At 40.2% G+C, this 18,834-nt stretch overlaps 1 protein-coding gene across 6 annotated transcripts in view; it reads left to right on the forward strand.

The window, feature by feature from the left end:
* The first annotated feature begins 401 nt into the window (after positions 1 to 401).
* Positions 402 to 18,834, forward strand: part of garnl3 (GTPase activating Rap/RanGAP domain like 3) — a 55,213-nt gene continuing 36,780 nt past the window's right edge. For 2 of the 6 annotated variants that reach the window (XM_026354925.1, XM_026354929.1), the window contains exons 1-2: positions 402 to 2,024; positions 2,164 to 2,306. In XM_026354925.1, coding sequence (XP_026210710.1) covers positions 2,209 to 2,306 — 98 coding nt within the window. In that variant the 5' untranslated portion in view covers positions 402 to 2,024; positions 2,164 to 2,208. Of the gene's footprint in view, positions 2,307 to 15,115; positions 15,378 to 18,834 lie in introns of those variants that run through there. The other 4 variants (XM_026354927.1, XM_026354930.1, XM_026354926.1 and 1 more) reach the window with 3 other exon arrangements.

An 18,834-nucleotide genomic window follows, 5' to 3' on the forward strand; every position in this document is an offset into this window, starting at 1 on the left:
TACAGTCACAATACAATTTAAAGCGATACTGACATTACACAGGTAGTTCACTGTTTTTATTCACTATATACTGGTAAATGAACAGATTCAGTCATATTTATGTTAGAACAAGACCTATAAATGTAAATGTTAGCAAACATTAGCCTCTGTAAGCCACTTGTCAGAGTACTACAGCATGTACTGAGGGTGTGTTTTATTGCTTGTGAATTCCAACTTTAATTTATGAGGTCCATTGTGTTATTTATTCTTCCAAAAGTGACACAATCCTACTTTAATCAAACACAGATTGGTCGTCTCTGTGAAGCAACAGTTTCTGATAAAATAGCATTAAACTATTTAAAAAACAATAAATCTTATACAATTAATAAAGTGGTAGCTTTCATGTATTGTGTTGTACATGGTACTGCACAAATAAAATCAAAACAGCAAGAGCGGTTATGGAATGGCAACAACTAGCTCTGTATGCATAGTGTTTTTTGGTTGAGGGTCTATTTACAGATGTTTTTTAATTTCATTTCACACTGAGCATTATCAAGATATTCAGCACCGTAACTAATGGAAAATTGCTTGAGTATGGCAGTGCAACTGCTGTGTTATGTGAGACTAAGATCAGCAGAGATGAAAATTGGCAAGAAGTCTCTCTATGCAGTCTTTTTGTCCTTCCAAGAGAGATTATGAACGGGAATAAGTTGTGCAAATTTGGTTCAGAAAAAAATCAGGGGATGGATAGAGAGAGAGACAAACTGTAGATGGAGACATGATGTGAACTGGCCCATGCTTCCCAGTCTTGAGTGCACTATGAATCACCCCTCAGCATCCCACCCTAATGAAGCACATACAGGATGCACAGCCCACACTTATATTTTTAGAGCTAATCAACTAATCCATAGTCCTCTCAGCTGGGTGCACTTGCAGCTGAGGGTTGTTTTAGCAGATAAACATTGCTTCTTGTGAATTGTTTTGTTAACATCTTTTCACTTACTTTGGTTTTTCAACATTTCTGATTTAGTTTTACCGCAAAAACCCCATATGTATGGTAATGTAGAGCGGCCAAATAATGAGAAAATGAGCCTCTGGACACAAAAAGCCAAAAGCACCACACTATTTCTATAGGACACCCAAACTGAATACTGAAACTGTTGGTGTAGCTGTTTTAGGTTTGTAGCTGGTTGGCCATCGTCACATACTCATCACCTTCTTTGGAGCAAATGAAAGTGACAACAGGTGCAATGGAGAGACGAAAGCAAGACAACTAAGCATGTGGTGGCCACAGACAAATGTTCTCTTCTTCCTTTTCGGTAAGGTTTGTGTTTTGCTTGTGTCCTTGTTACTACTGGTAGCATGAGGCAGTACCAGCAACTCAATCAGGGTTCACCTCGGTCCATACCAACCCCCTTGTGGGTACACATCCAGGGGCCAAAAAGCTAGAGGATCCCTGTGCTGCGTGGTATCCTTCACCAAATAAGAGCTGTGGGCAGTGCACTGGCATTTGGCAATTATTACTAGTTCTTAATAAACAGCTAAATCCACTAAACCCTGATTGTTCATATTACTGTATTTGGGGTCGTTGCAGTCTTAATTCTGACTGATCAACACTTGAATGTGCCACTGCAGCTGTCACTTTCTTTTCCTTTCCTACGCACAAAGTAACTTAAATTAACCCTAAACACACCCACCCACTCTCACCACCATGCTCCCTCTCTCTCTCTCCCTCTCTCTTCTTCTTCTTCTTCTCTGTCGGACTCGACAAGTCATTGCTGTGCAGCCTCTCGGTGCCGGTCTGAAGCTGGAGGAGCGCTAGTTCAAGATCACAGGATCTGTGGAGCAGCGGCGGAGACTCCTCACTCCGCACGGTCCGTTCACATTTCACAACTGCTGCAGCCCCGCGTACAGCCTGCTCCGATGAGCCCGCATGGAGATACCAGCAACCACGACGAAATGCACCTCTGAAGGCTTCGACACACCGTCTTTTGTGTAGCCTGAGGGGGGAAAGTGTGCAACATTACTTTCCCTGCTCAGCTGAGGTGAGACGAGCGTCAAAGGATTTTTCCTCCTCTTCGCTCTCGGCCAGTCTGCCTCTCTGTTTTTCTACCACCTCTCACAGCACACTGCCTTTTCTTTCTTTATTTTATTTTATTTTTTTTACTTTTTTCCTTTGGACAGAAAATCGCTGCTGTGTCCCCTGATCTACCTGGTCGCCCAGCACCCATGAATTCAGATAAAAATGTATACCTCGGCAGGGACAAAGGCATCATGCGGAAGAGAGCCCTGCTCCTTAGGAAAGGTTGCAGCTTCGAGATTACCAGGTAGGTCATGTTTTCGAGAGATGGGAGCTAGTGTCGTTTTGTCTGGGACAAGAAGAGCGATCAAAAGGGTTAGATCTACAGAAACTGCACTCTTTTGGCCAGAAGTGACACTGAGTTTCTAGTCGGTGTCTTGAATGTTGTGGGTTTAGCCAGGATCTGCCGTGTGTGCGCGCACAGATTAGGAGATGGGGGATGCCCCAAAACACAATACATCAAGGATTGTAGTCACAAAGCCGTAACTGATTTCTACACGAGTGGCTAAAATAGCAGCCTCATGCCTTTTCTGAGTCTTATCGTGGATACACCGTGGATTTGTATCTTACATCGGACGATGAGGGGGGTGCGTTACGCACGGATGCACCTCGTCTGCACCTGACTCTGCAATGTTGATAGATCTTCTTAGTCACTCGATTGTCAAACGTCACTTTATTGTCAAAATCAGCTGTTGATTGGACAGTCCTGCAACGACAGTGTCCCAGTGCTGTCCAATCCTGCGCCTAGATGGCGGAAAATATCCAGGTATTAATTCCTAAATGAAGACAGAAGGTGATTAGGACCAAATCACCAGCCGGTGGCCTTACACCACCAAAGCACAGCTGGTTACTTGTGAGTTCATGTGCTGAGGCTACAGAAGCCTGAAGGCAGGGGGTCTTGGTGCCTGACCACATTACATGCAGCTGATATGACTTCTGTGCAGGGTGCAGCAGGTTTTGGACACATCTGGGCACATGCAGAATGATGACATCACACTATGTGGGTTTCCTAACCTGCTTTGTTCCATGTAAGGTCCATTTTAGAGTCAGAATTTAGTTTTTGGTTTGGCCTAGTGAATATTTGGTGGTAACGTGTCCACAACATGAAGGATTTTTTTTTTCATTAAGGCAAAAACTAACAATTATTTCCAACAACCACTTTCTCGAAGAATCAAGGATAATCAATAAATACATTTTCCTGCATTTTATTATTTGTTTGGTAAACATATTTTAATCCTTCGCAGTTGTATTTATTATTATTTATTTATTTAATTCCCATTACTTTCACACTGAAGATACATATAACAGCATGTGACACCGAATGAGCAGAATATCGGTTTGAAAAAGTGGCCTAAACAATTAATCAGTGTAGTAACTGACTTCCAATCAACTAATTACTGCAGATTTGATTTTCCTTATCTTGATTGGAGAGCCTGTAGATTATTGTTATGGTCGTGAACCCCCACTGGTTTTACCTCCAGTCTAATTTCCTGCCATTTTAGCCAATTTGCTGAGGTGCGCAGAAGTGCAAATTTACTCATGAGTCTTGCTTCAGTGCTTTTATAGCTGATAACTTTGTCTCAGTATGTGTGTGATGGTGAGACTGTGTGTTGGAAATGTCTCCATCCAGGCTGCCAGGTCTCACTTTCCAAATAGGGGGATGTACTGTATTCAGGGCGCACAGTGCATGCGGGGGCGAGATTTAGCCAGTTTTGTGCCAAGCAGTTACTTTCAAATTACACTTCCCTTCTAATTAGCTTGATTTATCTTGTGTAGTGAAAGAGCTTGTTCCTTTCTTTTTGCAGTGTGTCCTGAGTCACATTGTAAGGCTTCCTGGCAGACTGTCTCTCAGACACTAGTAGTTTAACAGGCAATCAATCAGAACCTGAAGTGCTGCTGCGTGGGGGAAATAGATTCTCCACTGTTCTGAGGCAATATGAAGGACGCTCAAGTAAAGGACTGCTGCTTACAGGTCTGTGTCTGTGTGCATTGTGCTGCTGAGATGCATGGCCATAATGTACTAAAAATAAACCCAGCACATTTTGGGCAACTTCATAAGGACACACACACAGATTATTATCTAGATGTTGATTTGCCCTCTTTTTATTCCTCAAGGCTGCAGACACAGTCCCTGTATGATGTAAAATGAAATATATATATTTTTGTCCAATCAGCAATCAAATTCCCAGACATGCACACTTTACTCTGACAGTATACCAATAACAGAAGGAAATCCTCCCAACCGATACACTAGAATAAATGAACTTTGGCATATTAGATATGAAAGTGATGATCATTAATCATCAGAAGAGTTGCCATGTCATTTTCTCTCAATGATGATTAATGATGATTCATTTGAGATTTAGTTTTGTTTCTGAAAACTTGAATCCAAATGTAAGATTGTTTTCAATCTTAGGGGAAAGTTAATCATGAAAATCTGTCATGATCTGTGCTAATCCCCAGGAGTTAATCTGCTTTGAGATAAACACATCACATCACATTATTATTTCTGACTGCGTGTTGGACACCGTGTCATTGTGACTAAGCCTTATCTAACAAAGTCAGTGGACCGCCAGCTGGCCAATTTTGTCACTGACAGCAGGTAGCTGCACAAAAGTCGGACTGACCACTGCATCCAATCATTTAGTGATTTTCTTCTATTTGCTGCAGGTGGTTAGAAGTTCATGTTCATGGCTTGTAGCTCATGGAGGTGTGTATCTACAGTACTAATATCAGTATATTAAGAAATTTGAGCTTTTCATTACATTGCATGAGCAGCTCATTGTGCACACAACTACTGTTCTACAAGTTCTCTCCTCTCTAGGTTTCTGTCATGCTTGACATGAGTGTTCAGTATGACCTCCAGAAACAACAAATCAGAATCTATTATACCTTACGTGTCTCATTGTCAAGTTCCCCTTTTCACTAAACCCTTGGCTCAATCTCAAAGCACTTCCAGTCAAACCTGGTTAATTGTGTGTGAATGAGACCAGGCTACATGGTGACACTTGAAGGAGCCAAGAAAGCACTGGCTCAGCTCTGACCACGAACTGGCAGGACAAACTTAACTCTGTGAAACTGTGCCAGACAGACAAAAGGAAATTATGTAAACAGACATTGCTAGTAGGCTATGAACCAGCAACAGCACAAATACTGACCACTGAAGGAGGAGGAGGTTTTCCAGTGTAGCCAGTATCAAAATTCTGAAAAGGTCAGCACCGGGCTTTCTATGAATCTAACGGCACCATCAGCAGATTCTGATGCGGTGGAAAGTAACCTCACTGCTTGGAATCTTTCAGGCTCTCTCTCCAATCCATAATAGAACATTTGTAGTTCATTTAAGGAAAGGCATGCACTGGCAGGGAGACATTTGAGTGTGTTTCTGGGACAGTGTGTGATTAGTGCATGTTGCTATGGTCTGTGTTGGAACACAAACCAAAAAGAAAATTAAGATAAGGAGCATGTTTACAACACAGTGAGGAAAGATTAGGTGTGACTGCCTGAGCTAGTTGGCTTTTGAAATGTGTGCTGCTCATTAATCAATCCGCTCACTTTGCCAGCTTCATCCAGCTCCTCCTTGCTTTTACCGCCCATGCATGCCTTCACTAAACAAAAAGCTTCTCATAAAGCAGCGATAACTTCACCCCTCAACTGCGGCCACATCAATGGAGCAAAAATAGCTCCTTGGCTGGCAGCAGCCTCTAAAACTCTGACAGACTCTTTCACTCCTTCAGCCCCTCATTCTCCTTTCTCCCTGAACCTCAGAGTTTATTCGAGTGCATTTGCTTAGAAATACTATGGGTGTCTTCACTAACTTCTCCCACTTCAAAAACAACAGTGCTTTGTGACAACAGTTGCAAGGGGTTATGCTGCAGCTTGCTGCCTGTCAGGCTGACACAAGACTGGATCTACAGTAGATCTGGCTGAAGTGCATCATGCTGTGTGAACACGCTATCTAAACAAACACATAAAGGGGTTTCAAGAATACAGTAAAAAGAGAAGGAAATATGTTTTAGGGTTGTCCTCTTGTGGTTTCCTGGCGAGACTTTTACAGTAGACAGTAACATACTGTTATGTTTCCTATGTTTTTAGATCTAAAAATGCACCAATAGACTATGCATGAATATGATGATACTGACAGAGTGAAAGGGGTTGTGATAGGCTGCTGGGTCTCCCTTTGTGCTACAGCCTGTCATAAAGCACCCAGCAGGGAACTGAATTGACGGGCTAAATGACATTTTTGCTGACTTAAGGCCCTCGTCTACTTTGCATACTGTGAACATTATTTAGCGATCATGCACATTAGATGCAGACTCCACACAGATTTGTAGTTGAACATGTTTTTTGATTAGAACAGGACATAGCTACTGTCAGTGGTTGGATTTCTGGATCCTCCTGCTACAGATTGAAGTGTCCATGGACTTCAAGTGGTGTCATCTTGAACGATGATATGCTGTCAGCTGTGTCAGCTGTCCACAACAGTTTTCCCATAGTAATCAATAAAGTATATAAGACAAATGTATATTCAGCAGTACTCACCAAGAGCTAAAGTTGGTGGAATTCCCATTAAAAATGATTAATTGATCTCATGACAAAAATGCTGCTTATTAACAGATTCATCAACCGATCTTTCAACACTATGTTCTTACTGGAAACTATGATTGCAGGCACTGTGTTGGTACAATATTATATCATCGGTCTGATTTCCGTAGACGGTTGTAGCTGGGAAATTGAAATAGTGTGCACAGGGGTGGTTCTGCTCTGCTTAGCCGTACAGGCAGTCCCTCAGTGAGGTCTGATAAACACTGGACTGTAATCACTCCCATATGTGGCTGCATAGCTCAGCACAACCCATCGCAGTTCAGCCATGCGCACAACACAGTGCACCAGGCTCATTTAGACAGAAAAATAGACTCAAATTACTGGAAGAAAAAATACAAAAAAGTCCTCACTTGATTACAGCCCTATGTAAACTTTTACTCTGAGTGGAACATCTGCTTCCATTCAGGGTTTTAAGACACATACCTACACATTAAAATGCACGGGGCACTACTTCGGGAAAGCTTGGGGGCTGGACAAGCATTTCCCATTATAGTTGACTGAAATAAACCCAGTGTAGTGTAATTAAAGCTGGGTAGTGGTAGAGATGTGGCCAGCTCGAGCACAGCCACAACCACATGCATACAAGAGTAATACTCTGGGTACTGTTGTTGTATCAGCTACCTTTTTTTACCACAGTCTCTATCGAGGATGACGAAAAGTGAGAGTGAGTTTGTGTTTATGAGTATGAAGATCAAGATCATGGGTGGCTGCTTAACACTTGCCCACTGCCCCCGTCATAACCCTAAAAAAGTGATCCAGCAGAGACATAGGAGGAAATGGAGCCTGTGAAGGGTTACTGTTGTACATTTTTACCCTGCGGTTTAAAGGGAAGCCAGCCAAAACCTCTTCTTGGTTAAAGAATGAGCAACAGAAACAAATGATGAATGAAAGAAATAGAAGTGCAGTTTGCAAGTACTTGTAGAAACATCTGAGAAGGGTTTATTTTCAGCAGAGGTTTTAAAAATGTGGCTCAAATTAAGTCACTTAAGTGTGGACATTCTTTAAAATGTACTGTCAGCCTAGTGCATGCATTAACATATCTTCACGCTATTCTGAACGGATTTACTGTTTTGTTTTGGTTGAAAAACACTGCAAATATCTGTCAGCATTAGAAACAGATTCATTTCCAAGTAGGTTTTTATGTGCTGAAGAAGACACAGGTGAATACTAAAAAACAAATGCTGTAGTGAGTGACGGACCTAACTTAACCCCTTTGTTTGTCCCAAGGCACTACAGAGTCTTTAATGATATGTTCCTGGTAAATCAGTGAATAGTTGCAGTGAATAATATACTGTTGGTTTTGGGGTGGGAACACCGTTTGTGGCATAGTGTCAGAAAAGGGTTTAACACCTTCAAATCAAGAAAAGGAGTAGTGGTTCAGACTGGTTGGCCCCTTTGACATGCTGATGTTATATATGATGTTTACCATGCTCACGCATCTTTGCTTAGCATGGTAGCATGCTAATATCTGAAAAATTCATTGCAACCAATCAAACAGCTGTTGAGACATTTCACTCAAAGATCATAATGGTGCTAAAGGAGTCAGGCATGAGATTCGTCAAAAGAGTCGGCAAAATTAATTATCTAGGGACCACGAATGTCCCAAGAGCAGTATATCTAGTGATAACAACTGAAGTTGGAGACAGAAAAACATATTGCTCATAAAGCAAAACAATTCCAAATCATATTTCATTTTAAAAGAAGTTCCTAAATTGTGATTTCTGTGGTTGGTCCTTGGCAGCATGGTGCAGTTATGGTACTTGTTTGGGTTTTATCATCCTCAATTATGGAGAAGTACAATGTAAAACAGAAGTAGGCAAATAATAAGCTGTGAATTTGGCCTTCAGCAGATAAATTTGGTCATCGATGACTGCTGAACCTTTCAACTTTTAGCTTCATAGTTCACATTTAATATATAAACATTTAGAAAAAACATAGACAAAATATGGGCCTTCAAAATATTAATGAATAACAAAAATCTGGCCTATGACTGAATTGCTGATGTATTGGTCAGTGTTTTTGCTATTTACTAACATGAGATTTCCTAAGCTCATAATGATCCATACTTGCTGTTTATGATGGCAAAAACACTTTGTGAGCTGTAGGATGGAACAGGGAGGAAGTACTGTAAAGAGTAGGAGAAGATGTCATATAGTAAACACCTTTGTCCGGCTACTGGGAGCATCATGCCAGCAAACTGCTCCCAACAATATAACATTAGTTAATTAAAAAACTTTCAGGGATTTCCTTTTAATTCCATCTTTATAGTCTTATACATATAATATAAAAATTGTGTTTAAAAATAGCTCCTTCAGTAGAGGTTTAAAGTTGCCTTTGTTCAATGAAATTAAATTATTTGATAGTATTTGTATAAACTCTGAAGTCTTGACTTCTCACTCATTGAACTGTGACAAAAATTATAACCACAAGAGGGCAGACTCTCCACATATAAACAATAATATGCCCAAAAGGTGGTATATGGCCAGTGGTTTGCAAAAGGTGTTCAAATTTTGCATCTTCATTTGCTAGCCTAAGCTTGTCGTCATCACATAACCAGAGAGAATGAAGCCGATGACTTGGTCCATGAATGACTTAAATGAAGGAGAGCGTTGGTTTGAAACATTGTAGGAATAACATGTCTGGGACATAAGTTATTCATACTTTTCCACTAGGAGGAGTAAGTGCATTGGGAAGCGGTGACATTTATGTCAGGTGGACTCAGCTGAGGTTTAATTCAAACAGACAACATGCTCACTGTTTTTAACCACGTTTTTAATGCTGCTGAATATGAGTATGAATGAATGTTCGCTTTCATTTATCTCAAACTGCATTGTCCAGAAAGTGCATTGTCCAAAGAAAACACAGTCCAAAGCACACACAGCCAGCACGTGTACCTAAAGGGCTAAGGCCACAGGGGTGTCCAGGGTCGGCCTGATCGTTACAGACAAAAGGTTAATTCACCTGATCACATTTAATGAGAGCACCATCATCAATCGCTGCAGCCTGACACCGTGACATTTGGCAGAGGCCTCGAGGCGACCTGCTGGTATTTGGGACGCACTGGAAGCAAATAGGGCAAGGTCTGAATCCCAATCATCTGTTTGTGTGTGTGTGCATGTGCGTGTCACTAAGAATAATAATAACTAAGTTTAAACTGACAAAGAGAGGTCTGCTTACATTTAGAGGTTAAAACTCAATAAAAAATATTCTCTGTGCAGAAAAATAGGTGAGGTAAATAATGGGGCAGGAAATAATATAAAACAGCATTCTGCTTGGATTTGTTTGTCTCTTTTTAGAGATTTTGGATGATTTTACTTTTGAGGCTCAAACCTTTAGGTAAATGAAACAGCACTCTGTTCGGCTCTGTATAGACTTAGTCTAAGATGGACATTGTTTTCAACTCACCATTTTATTGCTTCTCTTGTTTTAGTTCAAGTTGTAGCGCCAGTGAATGTACAACAGTAGAATTATTTCATAATCAAATGAAGCCATCTGTCATCACTGATTTCCTCCTGCTGCTTATATATTATCCAGCGAAAAGCCTAATCTAAGTGACATCATGTCAGGTCTATTGATTTGCATGATGCCACTGGATGTGTGTGGCAGATAAACCACCAGGTTGGCACGTACACATACATTTTGCATTATGCTCTTTGCACCATGATTTATAAGTAGCTATCTTTATCTAAATAGTGATGTATGAAAATGAATAAATGGTCATATCGACCGTGACCTAGTGTCAGTAGCTGTGAAAGAGAACCTTGTTTATCCAACATGTGGGAAAGGTGTCATGGTCAGACATTGCTTACTCTGTGAGACTAAAGAGAGGGGAGTGGCAGAGAGGCGGCGGCATAGTCAAGTATTCATGCATACACACTCACGTTTTGTGTACCTGTGCATCATTATCACTACTGGCCAGGGCACATGGATTGTAAACCCACTTATTCTCATGCTAACACCCACATTTATATCCTAATCTTTGAAGCTGCATTTGTCTGGGGAATGTAGAGCCTGGGATAGTCTATCACCGCCAGGTCTCACAGATGCATGTACAAAAGTTGATCCTTGTGTAGGGTTAACTGTCTAATATGTTTAAAGAAGGTATGTTTTATCAGCTACTTTACAAACAAATGCTTAAAATGGTGACCCATACCGTAGTTTAAGTTGAGTTAACGATTAAATGGCCTGACAAGGGAAGTAAAAAAGAGGCATCCAGGCTGAAGATCTACAGTGGTGAAGACGTGGTGAAGTGATCAACAGAAAATTAATCTACAACAATAATCTACTATAATTATTTGCTAATCATAGACCTACAAGAGCTTTACATGAGACATAGACAACATTAAGACAAGAAGAAAACTATTTAAGCTTGATTTAGACTTGACTGTGGTTGAAGTTAAGATATTTAACTTTTTGGCCTCATAATTTAGCATAATGAAGGGATTGATGTATAATTTGTGTATTTTATAGTACACTGCTGCCACTGAGTTCAAGAATATATTACACTTGAATGCATAAACACAACAATCAAAATGATGTTTACATTCTGTGTTCACCAGTGTACATAATTATATATTATATCATACATTTACGATATATATAATTTGTATGACTGCATTACTTGATCTGTTTGTTGGTCAAAATAAAATATTTAAAGACGTCATCTTAAGTTTTGTGAAAACCAAACAATTGCCTGCAGTTTAATAAACAATATAAATTAGTTGCCTCCAAATTCACAATGAAAACATCAGCATATATTTGTGGAAGCATGTCTAGTCTTCTGTTGTGAGGAATACGTGTATTATATTCATCACCTGGAGCAGACGCTTGTCATATTACACAAGCTCTTTCTTTCATATCTGTTTATTCCAGCTACTAGGTCACATTAATAGACTGCTCTTTGAACAGGAAATCGTTCTCATTTTACCATTCCCTTGATACTTCCCAGCTTCAGAAGTGACCGTTAATAAAAACCAGTAGCCTTTATGCAAAGTTGAGCACGTGTGACAATGTGTGTGACAACCGGTGTTTATGTAACGTGTATGAATGCCTCTGAATGTGTGTAGGTGTGTGTGTAAAAGAGTAATTGGCCTCAGGGCTCTAATTAGAGGTGGGGGTGTTCAGGTATCTCAGGTTGGGTATTTGTAACTCGATGCTGACATGAGACGACACAGGGTTTGTTTTCAGTGGTCTCGTTTTGAAATGCTTTCTTTTTCTTCAGGCTGTGGCAGACTACAGCTGCGTTACAGCGTGAGCTATTTTTAAAGGTAGCCACATTCAGAGAAAGAGTGGGAGCGAGAAAATGTGTGACGGTAGCTTTAGGTGTTTTCCTGTGGTGTGGCTTGCCACAGAGGGGGGTTTCTACTGATTAAAAATTGATGAGCAGCTGAGCGCAGTGTAGCCTGAGCCGAGCATTCTTGCACTCATGTTGTGTGTGTGCACAGAAAGGGCTGGAGACACAGTCTGTGGCTATTGTGAAGGTATCAGATTTACCTCAGCTCACATTTCCCCTGCTATTCTGTTTGTGTGTGAACAGACAATACAGAAGTAAATTCCTTCATTTTTTCTTCCACCTTCCTCCAACATCCTTAAAAGCTTTCCATGTTTGTTCCCTCTTTTTATTTCAGTCTCTGTGTTTTTGTTAAGTTGAAGCATCACTATAAGTCTTGAAAAACCTTAAAGTGGTCATAATATACCACATTTAAGTTAGTATAGTAAATTGTATTGTGAGGCTTTATAATACTTCTATGTGTGCAAGAGTTCCTCTGGCCGTGGGACAAAATATCTCGTCTTTAAGGTCCCCTTCCGCCATCTGACTATGTTCTGATTGGCTTATTGGGCTAACTGTTGATATTATAATGTAATAAAATAACCCATACAAAACAATACCTCAGGTGCAGTGCATGTTTTAACTTACCAGTCCCACCCCTGATTCCTCCACTCACCCAGGTACTGTTCATCAGCACTGTCCTTCATCAAAAACGTAGTCGAAAACGCTGCCATATGCATCCCTGAAACTCTGTAAACTGCTAAAAACATCGCACAACATCAGGTGGTTTAGCAGTTAGTTTTTTTATGGAATAAGATTCTTTAGAACAAAGTGAATTGACCAAGCAGAAAACTTGACAAACTTACAGAACGCAAAAAACTAAATATGACTCACATTTTCACATATCAGTCTCTATACTGACATCCCCTGCTACAGCAAATGAAACGTCTGTTTACAGTATCAGAGACTTGAACCGCAGAACATGGTTTAAATACAATGAATGTGTGTGACTGATGTTGACAATAGCTTTTACACAACACTACTCCTCCCAGATCTCAAACAAGACTATTTGGGTTTCTGTTATTTGAGTTCATAAGGATCAAACAAAGACCCCAGGTTGTTCCAACTATAATAATGTCACTACATACTTTAAAAGCTTTGTGACTTTTTTGGGGAAAAAAAGGAAGCTACTTAAGGAAGGAAGCTTCTTACTTGGTAGACACTATCTGTTGGAAACTATGACACAATACTCTTAAATTAGCTTAAACCTAGTTTGGCATTTTGCACTATAAAACAGTGTTACTTATTGGCAACTGATGCCAATATATCTGTAGTAAGGTGACATTGAATGTGAGGAGTGGTCATGTGCTTTAGCGTGTAATCACTTAAGTCCTCTAATGAATGTGGCAGTAATGTAATAAATGCCTGGCTGATCTGTGTGTATGTGAATGATGTGGATGTGTGTGATGTGTCCAGGACTGACTACACAGTGTTAAATAAGCCCGGAGTTAATCAATGGGAGGCAAAAAGGTCCATTTTCAAGAGGTAAAAGGACAGACAAGAAAGAGTAAAAGCAAAAAAGATGGAGGCTGCATGAATAAGTGGCCTCATCACTGTCTGGAGTGGGATTATGGGTAGACCCTGGAGAGCACACGAGAGCGATTGATTGGTGAGGATCTGAAAGGCCAACGATACAAAAGATCTGTTTCTCCTTTGAGAGAAACTTAAAGAATTTGGTATCGCTCTTTAATATAGTGCTTCCCAATTTAAATAGGGTTACAAATAGTAACTAATGCCTTATATCACTTACTGATGCTTTACAGATCATGTTTTATCCATTCAGAATCATTTTAATTAAACATACACTGCCCACCCAAAAAAAAGTTTTATATTTGTTAGCATATTTGTTGGACGACCTTTAGCTTTGCTTACTGCTTGCATTCACTGTGTCATCATTTCAATAATCTTATGCAATGTCACAACATTTATTCCCGTCCAGAGTTACATAAATTTTTTTCCAAGATCTTGTATTGATGATGGGAGAGTCAGTCTGCTGCACAAACTCTTCTCCAGCACATCCTAAAGAGTTTCAGTGGGGTTACGGTCTGGACTCTGTGGTGGCCAATCCATGTGTGTCGTGCTCCCTGAACCTCTCCTGCACAGTTTGAGCCTGATAAATCCTGCATTGTCATGTTGAAATATGTCCGTGTCATCAGGGAAGAAGACAAAATCCATTGATGTAATAACCTGGTCATTCAGTATCTTCAGGTAGTCAGCTGACCTCATTCTTTGGACACATAACGTTGCTGAACCTAGAGCTGACCCACTGCAGCAACGCCAGATCATAGCACTGCCCCCACAAGCTTATACAGTAGGCACTAGGCATGATGGTTACATCACTTCACTCTTCTTACCCTTTAACCATCACTCTGGAACAGGGGAAATCTGGACTCATCAGACCACATGACCTTGAGTTTTAGTAGTTTCATCAACCTCCTTAGATGTTGTGTTTGCTTGATTCGTGCCAATAATTTGACCCTTCTGAAACAGATTAACATCTTTTTAACGAGCACAGGTTGTGTCTTCGGACATGGTTGTTTAACTTGTTGCCACCTGAAAAATAATCATCCATGCATTAATTATCCAATGGGAGGCTTTTACCTATCTGCTTAGTTAAATTCAGGTGGTGCCTTTTTTTTTGTGTGCATTGTAACATTTACAACTTCAGACTTGATTTATAATCCACTTGTTAGTACTTAACATAAACAAATTCACACTGGAGGATGCTTTTTCTGCTCCTAACTTAACAGTAATCACATCCGAGGGCAGCAAAATCGTAAGTGCATGTTTTTATCTGCTCACACTGGATGATATGATGCGAACCTCAGCCTCAGCCCTGAACCCTGACATCACTGTGCGCTCCAGGATACTTTAACCGCTGGAAAGCTTCGCGTAATTCACGGTGATGTAACAGCAACTCAAAGAAAAAACGACAGAAATAGTCTGATATGAATGGTGCCTTTTGCTCTGCAGAGCCTCCAGCCAAAAAAAAAGTGTGGTGACTTGAATTGTACCCTTGATGTGTGTGTGTGTGTGTGTGTGTGTGTGTGAGAGAGAGAGAGAAAGAGAGAGAGAGAGAGAGAGAGAGAGAGATCACAATAAACACACAGCTGCTATAGCACAGCCATTCAGCTTCACCATCATGCTGTGACCAGTTGCGCGCAAATGCAAGAGCCAGAAAGAGTCAGACCACCAACCGAGTTTTCATCAGCTGTTGTTGGAGTTTGCGCTGCAGTGATGTTCCTGCGCTCTTAGCGAGGGGAGAAACAGACTCGGGGAGAGAAGACGCCGGTTTGTTGTTGTCGCCTCGTCCGCTGGACTGACATCGCATGGGGACATGACCAGTGTGGATCCTGCGTCTAACAAACTGTTGACTTTCAATCAGCGGTAAAGATAAAAGATAAAACTAAATCCTGCTCTTACCTTGCATGCCTGCCACCTCTCATCTGTTGAATGCATAGCTCTCCGCCGTCGCTTTGTCATATCCCTGCAGCACCTCGCATATTTTACGCACAGCAGACCAAATTAACTGAAAACACCTGCTCCTGTATACAAAGCATTTCTTGGTGCGTAAAGTTGCGTCTACTGTAACTAACTGGTCGGGTCGAGCTGTGTTACTTGTGTAATTATGTAGCCTGTGAAGTGCATGATTTACCGATCTTTTCCCATTTACGCTGGGTTGGCTGGCAAACTGAGCACCGCTGAATCCACAAGTCTCCAGTCTGGAAGTATTGGCGCTTCTCGGCGGAATCTTTGTTGACTCTCGATTAAACCAACGAGCTTTGCTTCTAGTCTTATAAAACTGTAAACTGAATCGGTTCATCCCCTGCCTATTAATTGAGCTGTCTCTTTTTCCGGGAGGACAGACATTACAGAATGTACATGGAAAAGTATGAATTATTCATGTCATGCTTTTCAGCTCAAGGTAGAGTGGAGGTGCATGCAGCTCTGGCAGCATCTGACATAGACTGAATAACGTGTGTGGTCACAGTGAAGGCAAACATCTGGCATAAACTATGTAGTGAGTTCAGATGTAGTGCAAGGTTACTCTGTAGTAGCTCATTTCCAGCCTTTTACTGTATATGGATCTGAAAATGCCACCTATGCAGCAGCTCTTGAAAGCAGCTTGGGGCTGCAGTAACACTTGAACATAGACAGATAGACTATATAGTAAATATATATATATATATATATATATATATATATATATATATATATATATATATATATATATATAGTATACAAACAGCTCTTATGGAACAGTGCTGCAAGGAGCAATGATGATTCTCTTTGCATGTTGCATCAATTTTGTGAAATTTGAGAATGATTGTGACTTATTGTGTTGCTCTTATGGCTTCTTATAGGATTTTATTTCTCTGTTCTGTTTCTCTCTCTCTCTCTCTCTCTCTACAGTTCTTATGATAAACACTGCTTGTTTTTATTTATGTCACAGTGTGACATATTTATTGAGAATCTATAGAGCTTTGTTTAAAAAATGTATAGTGGGTTACTGTTTATATTTACTAATGTAATTCTAAATACTGCTGCACTTGTTATATCTCATATATTACCAGGTATTGTTTCCCACAATGATTTACAAATTGAACGTGTTATTACACACAGGGGTGAAATGAACCATAATGAATAATAATCTGTATTCAGATTGAAGGCACATCTCTGCAGTAGTAACCAGGGCTCAGTTATTTCAACATATATTTGCATTGTTAGAGATACCGGATGTGCACGAAGACCAACAATTCATTTTAAGCCAGCTGATTGGCCTTTTTATGTGTTTCATTGTTATTCAGTTTGGTACTGCCTTTGAGCCTGTAACATCAAGGTCTTTGGTGCATTTGGCTTTTCATAGCATGATGTGTGGCAATGTAATCTATACACCTATATCTAAATCTCATTGTATGGCGCTTTTCAGTGCCACCGTCTGTTGTCTTATGACACAATTTTACCCCTTCACATTCTCTTATTACTGAGGGCAGCAGTTAAGTAATGAATATCCATTTTAGCTTTCTCTGTTTCAAAGCTACTTGTCTTTGGTCCAAGTTTTCAGAGTAATTTTTTCTTTGGCCAAGTGCCATTATGCTGCTGTTGCTGGAAAGTGAAAATCTGAACTGTTGTGGTGCAGAGTTCAAGTTGTGATGCTCAAACACACGGACAGCTCTGAAAGCAGGACAATGCTTTCTCAAATTCATGTTTTGCAGCATGTCAAGGGCGTAAGATAGCTCTGTGAGGCTGAACCTAGGCATAACTTTAAGTTAAATGCTAATGTCAGCATGCAAACGTGCACTCTATCTGCCTGGTTGCAACCGTGACAAAGAACATTAGCACATCCTAAATACACATATTAATAATTTTCTTTTTTTTTTTATTATTTACAATTGTAATAATTTTGTTGTTCTGCATTCATTCATAATCATTAGTCAAGTATCTACACACCTACTTGTCAGGGGTGGCATGTGCCACTCCTGGCCACCCCTCTGGCCCCACACCTGGTGTCACATCCCCAGATCTGTGTTGATATGTGCTAATCATCCGCCTCAAGGTACTTGAATGTTGCTCATCTTATTGGTCTTACAGAAAACACCTTGTGCTCAAACTGCTTTTCGTCCACCACACTACTACACCTCTTATATATGATAAAATAACTCTTATCTTTATAGAGAAAAATGCAAAAAATTTACATTTCCCCAAATATACAAAGAAACATTCTCATTCTGGCAAAACACATTTTCTTTGAGCATCATACAGCCAATTGTTGAGGTTTCAAAGAAGAAATGTGTGCACAAACTGAGCCAAGTGACTGCTTTGATGCAAATAATCTCAAGCCAAACCAACTAAGTAAAATTAAAAAAGGTTAAAACAATAAAATGGAAAAAAGAATATTGAGGCTCATGCTGTTAAAAAAATCCTATTAGTTTTCACTTATTTCCCTGCCATTATTATGTCTGATTTCCTAACATAAAGTGTTATCAGAAGGAGATGAGCTTCACTCAGAGATGGAGAGATTTTCATTAGGAAGGTTTATGGGGTGGTATCACTTACTCGTTCCACTCCAATGTACAAAAAATCTTTTTCATGGCCCCCTCTCAAAGAAAAGGTGAAGGTTAGGGAGGATAGTAGTCGCTGTTCACTAGAAAAGGGGGGAGAACATAAATGTAAATAGCTGTGATGGAGTACATGTGTTTGCAAACCCCACCCTCATCTAATGGATGAAGATGAGGGTAAAGGAAAGCAAGCATACAGGAAGAGTGAGTAAGGAAGCAGTGATGGATATACTTTAAAATGCATCCTTTAAGCCTGAGTGTGCATTATGTATGGCACACTCTGCCTTCATCTCCACTGCATAGAGAGAGAGACCTAACCAAAGAAGGACGGGTTAGGAAGAGATAGAGGAAGAGTGGGGGATGTGGTCCAGCAAGACATATCACCATGTAAGCTATAATACAGATACTAAATACAAACATAATGTGTATAAATATCTCCCCCATACATGCCATATTTTATAGATTCCTACAGATTAGCCATAAAATCCAGTTTTGGGTCTTTCAGATTAAATTATTTGTAAATTATGCTACAGAGGTAACAGAAAAAATAGTATTACTACACTGACTAGTAATTCTCAAGTGGTTGCTGTTTGATTGTTGTGTTTGCACAGCATTCAGTCATTAGGGAGTTTAGCAGCAGTGGTTAAAATATGTTGACCCTTGAACGTGAATGCTCACATGCTGATCAAGTATATTTAGCACGCTAGTGTAATACCATTCAAGGTCACTAGACAAAATACATGAAAGTACAGTCATCAACGTCTGCTCTATAGGGACTCTGGATG

Source organism: Anabas testudineus, chromosome 12, assembly GCF_900324465.2.
Source record: "Anabas testudineus chromosome 12, fAnaTes1.2, whole genome shotgun sequence".
NCBI classification, from domain to species: domain Eukaryota; kingdom Metazoa; phylum Chordata; class Actinopteri; order Anabantiformes; family Anabantidae; genus Anabas; species Anabas testudineus.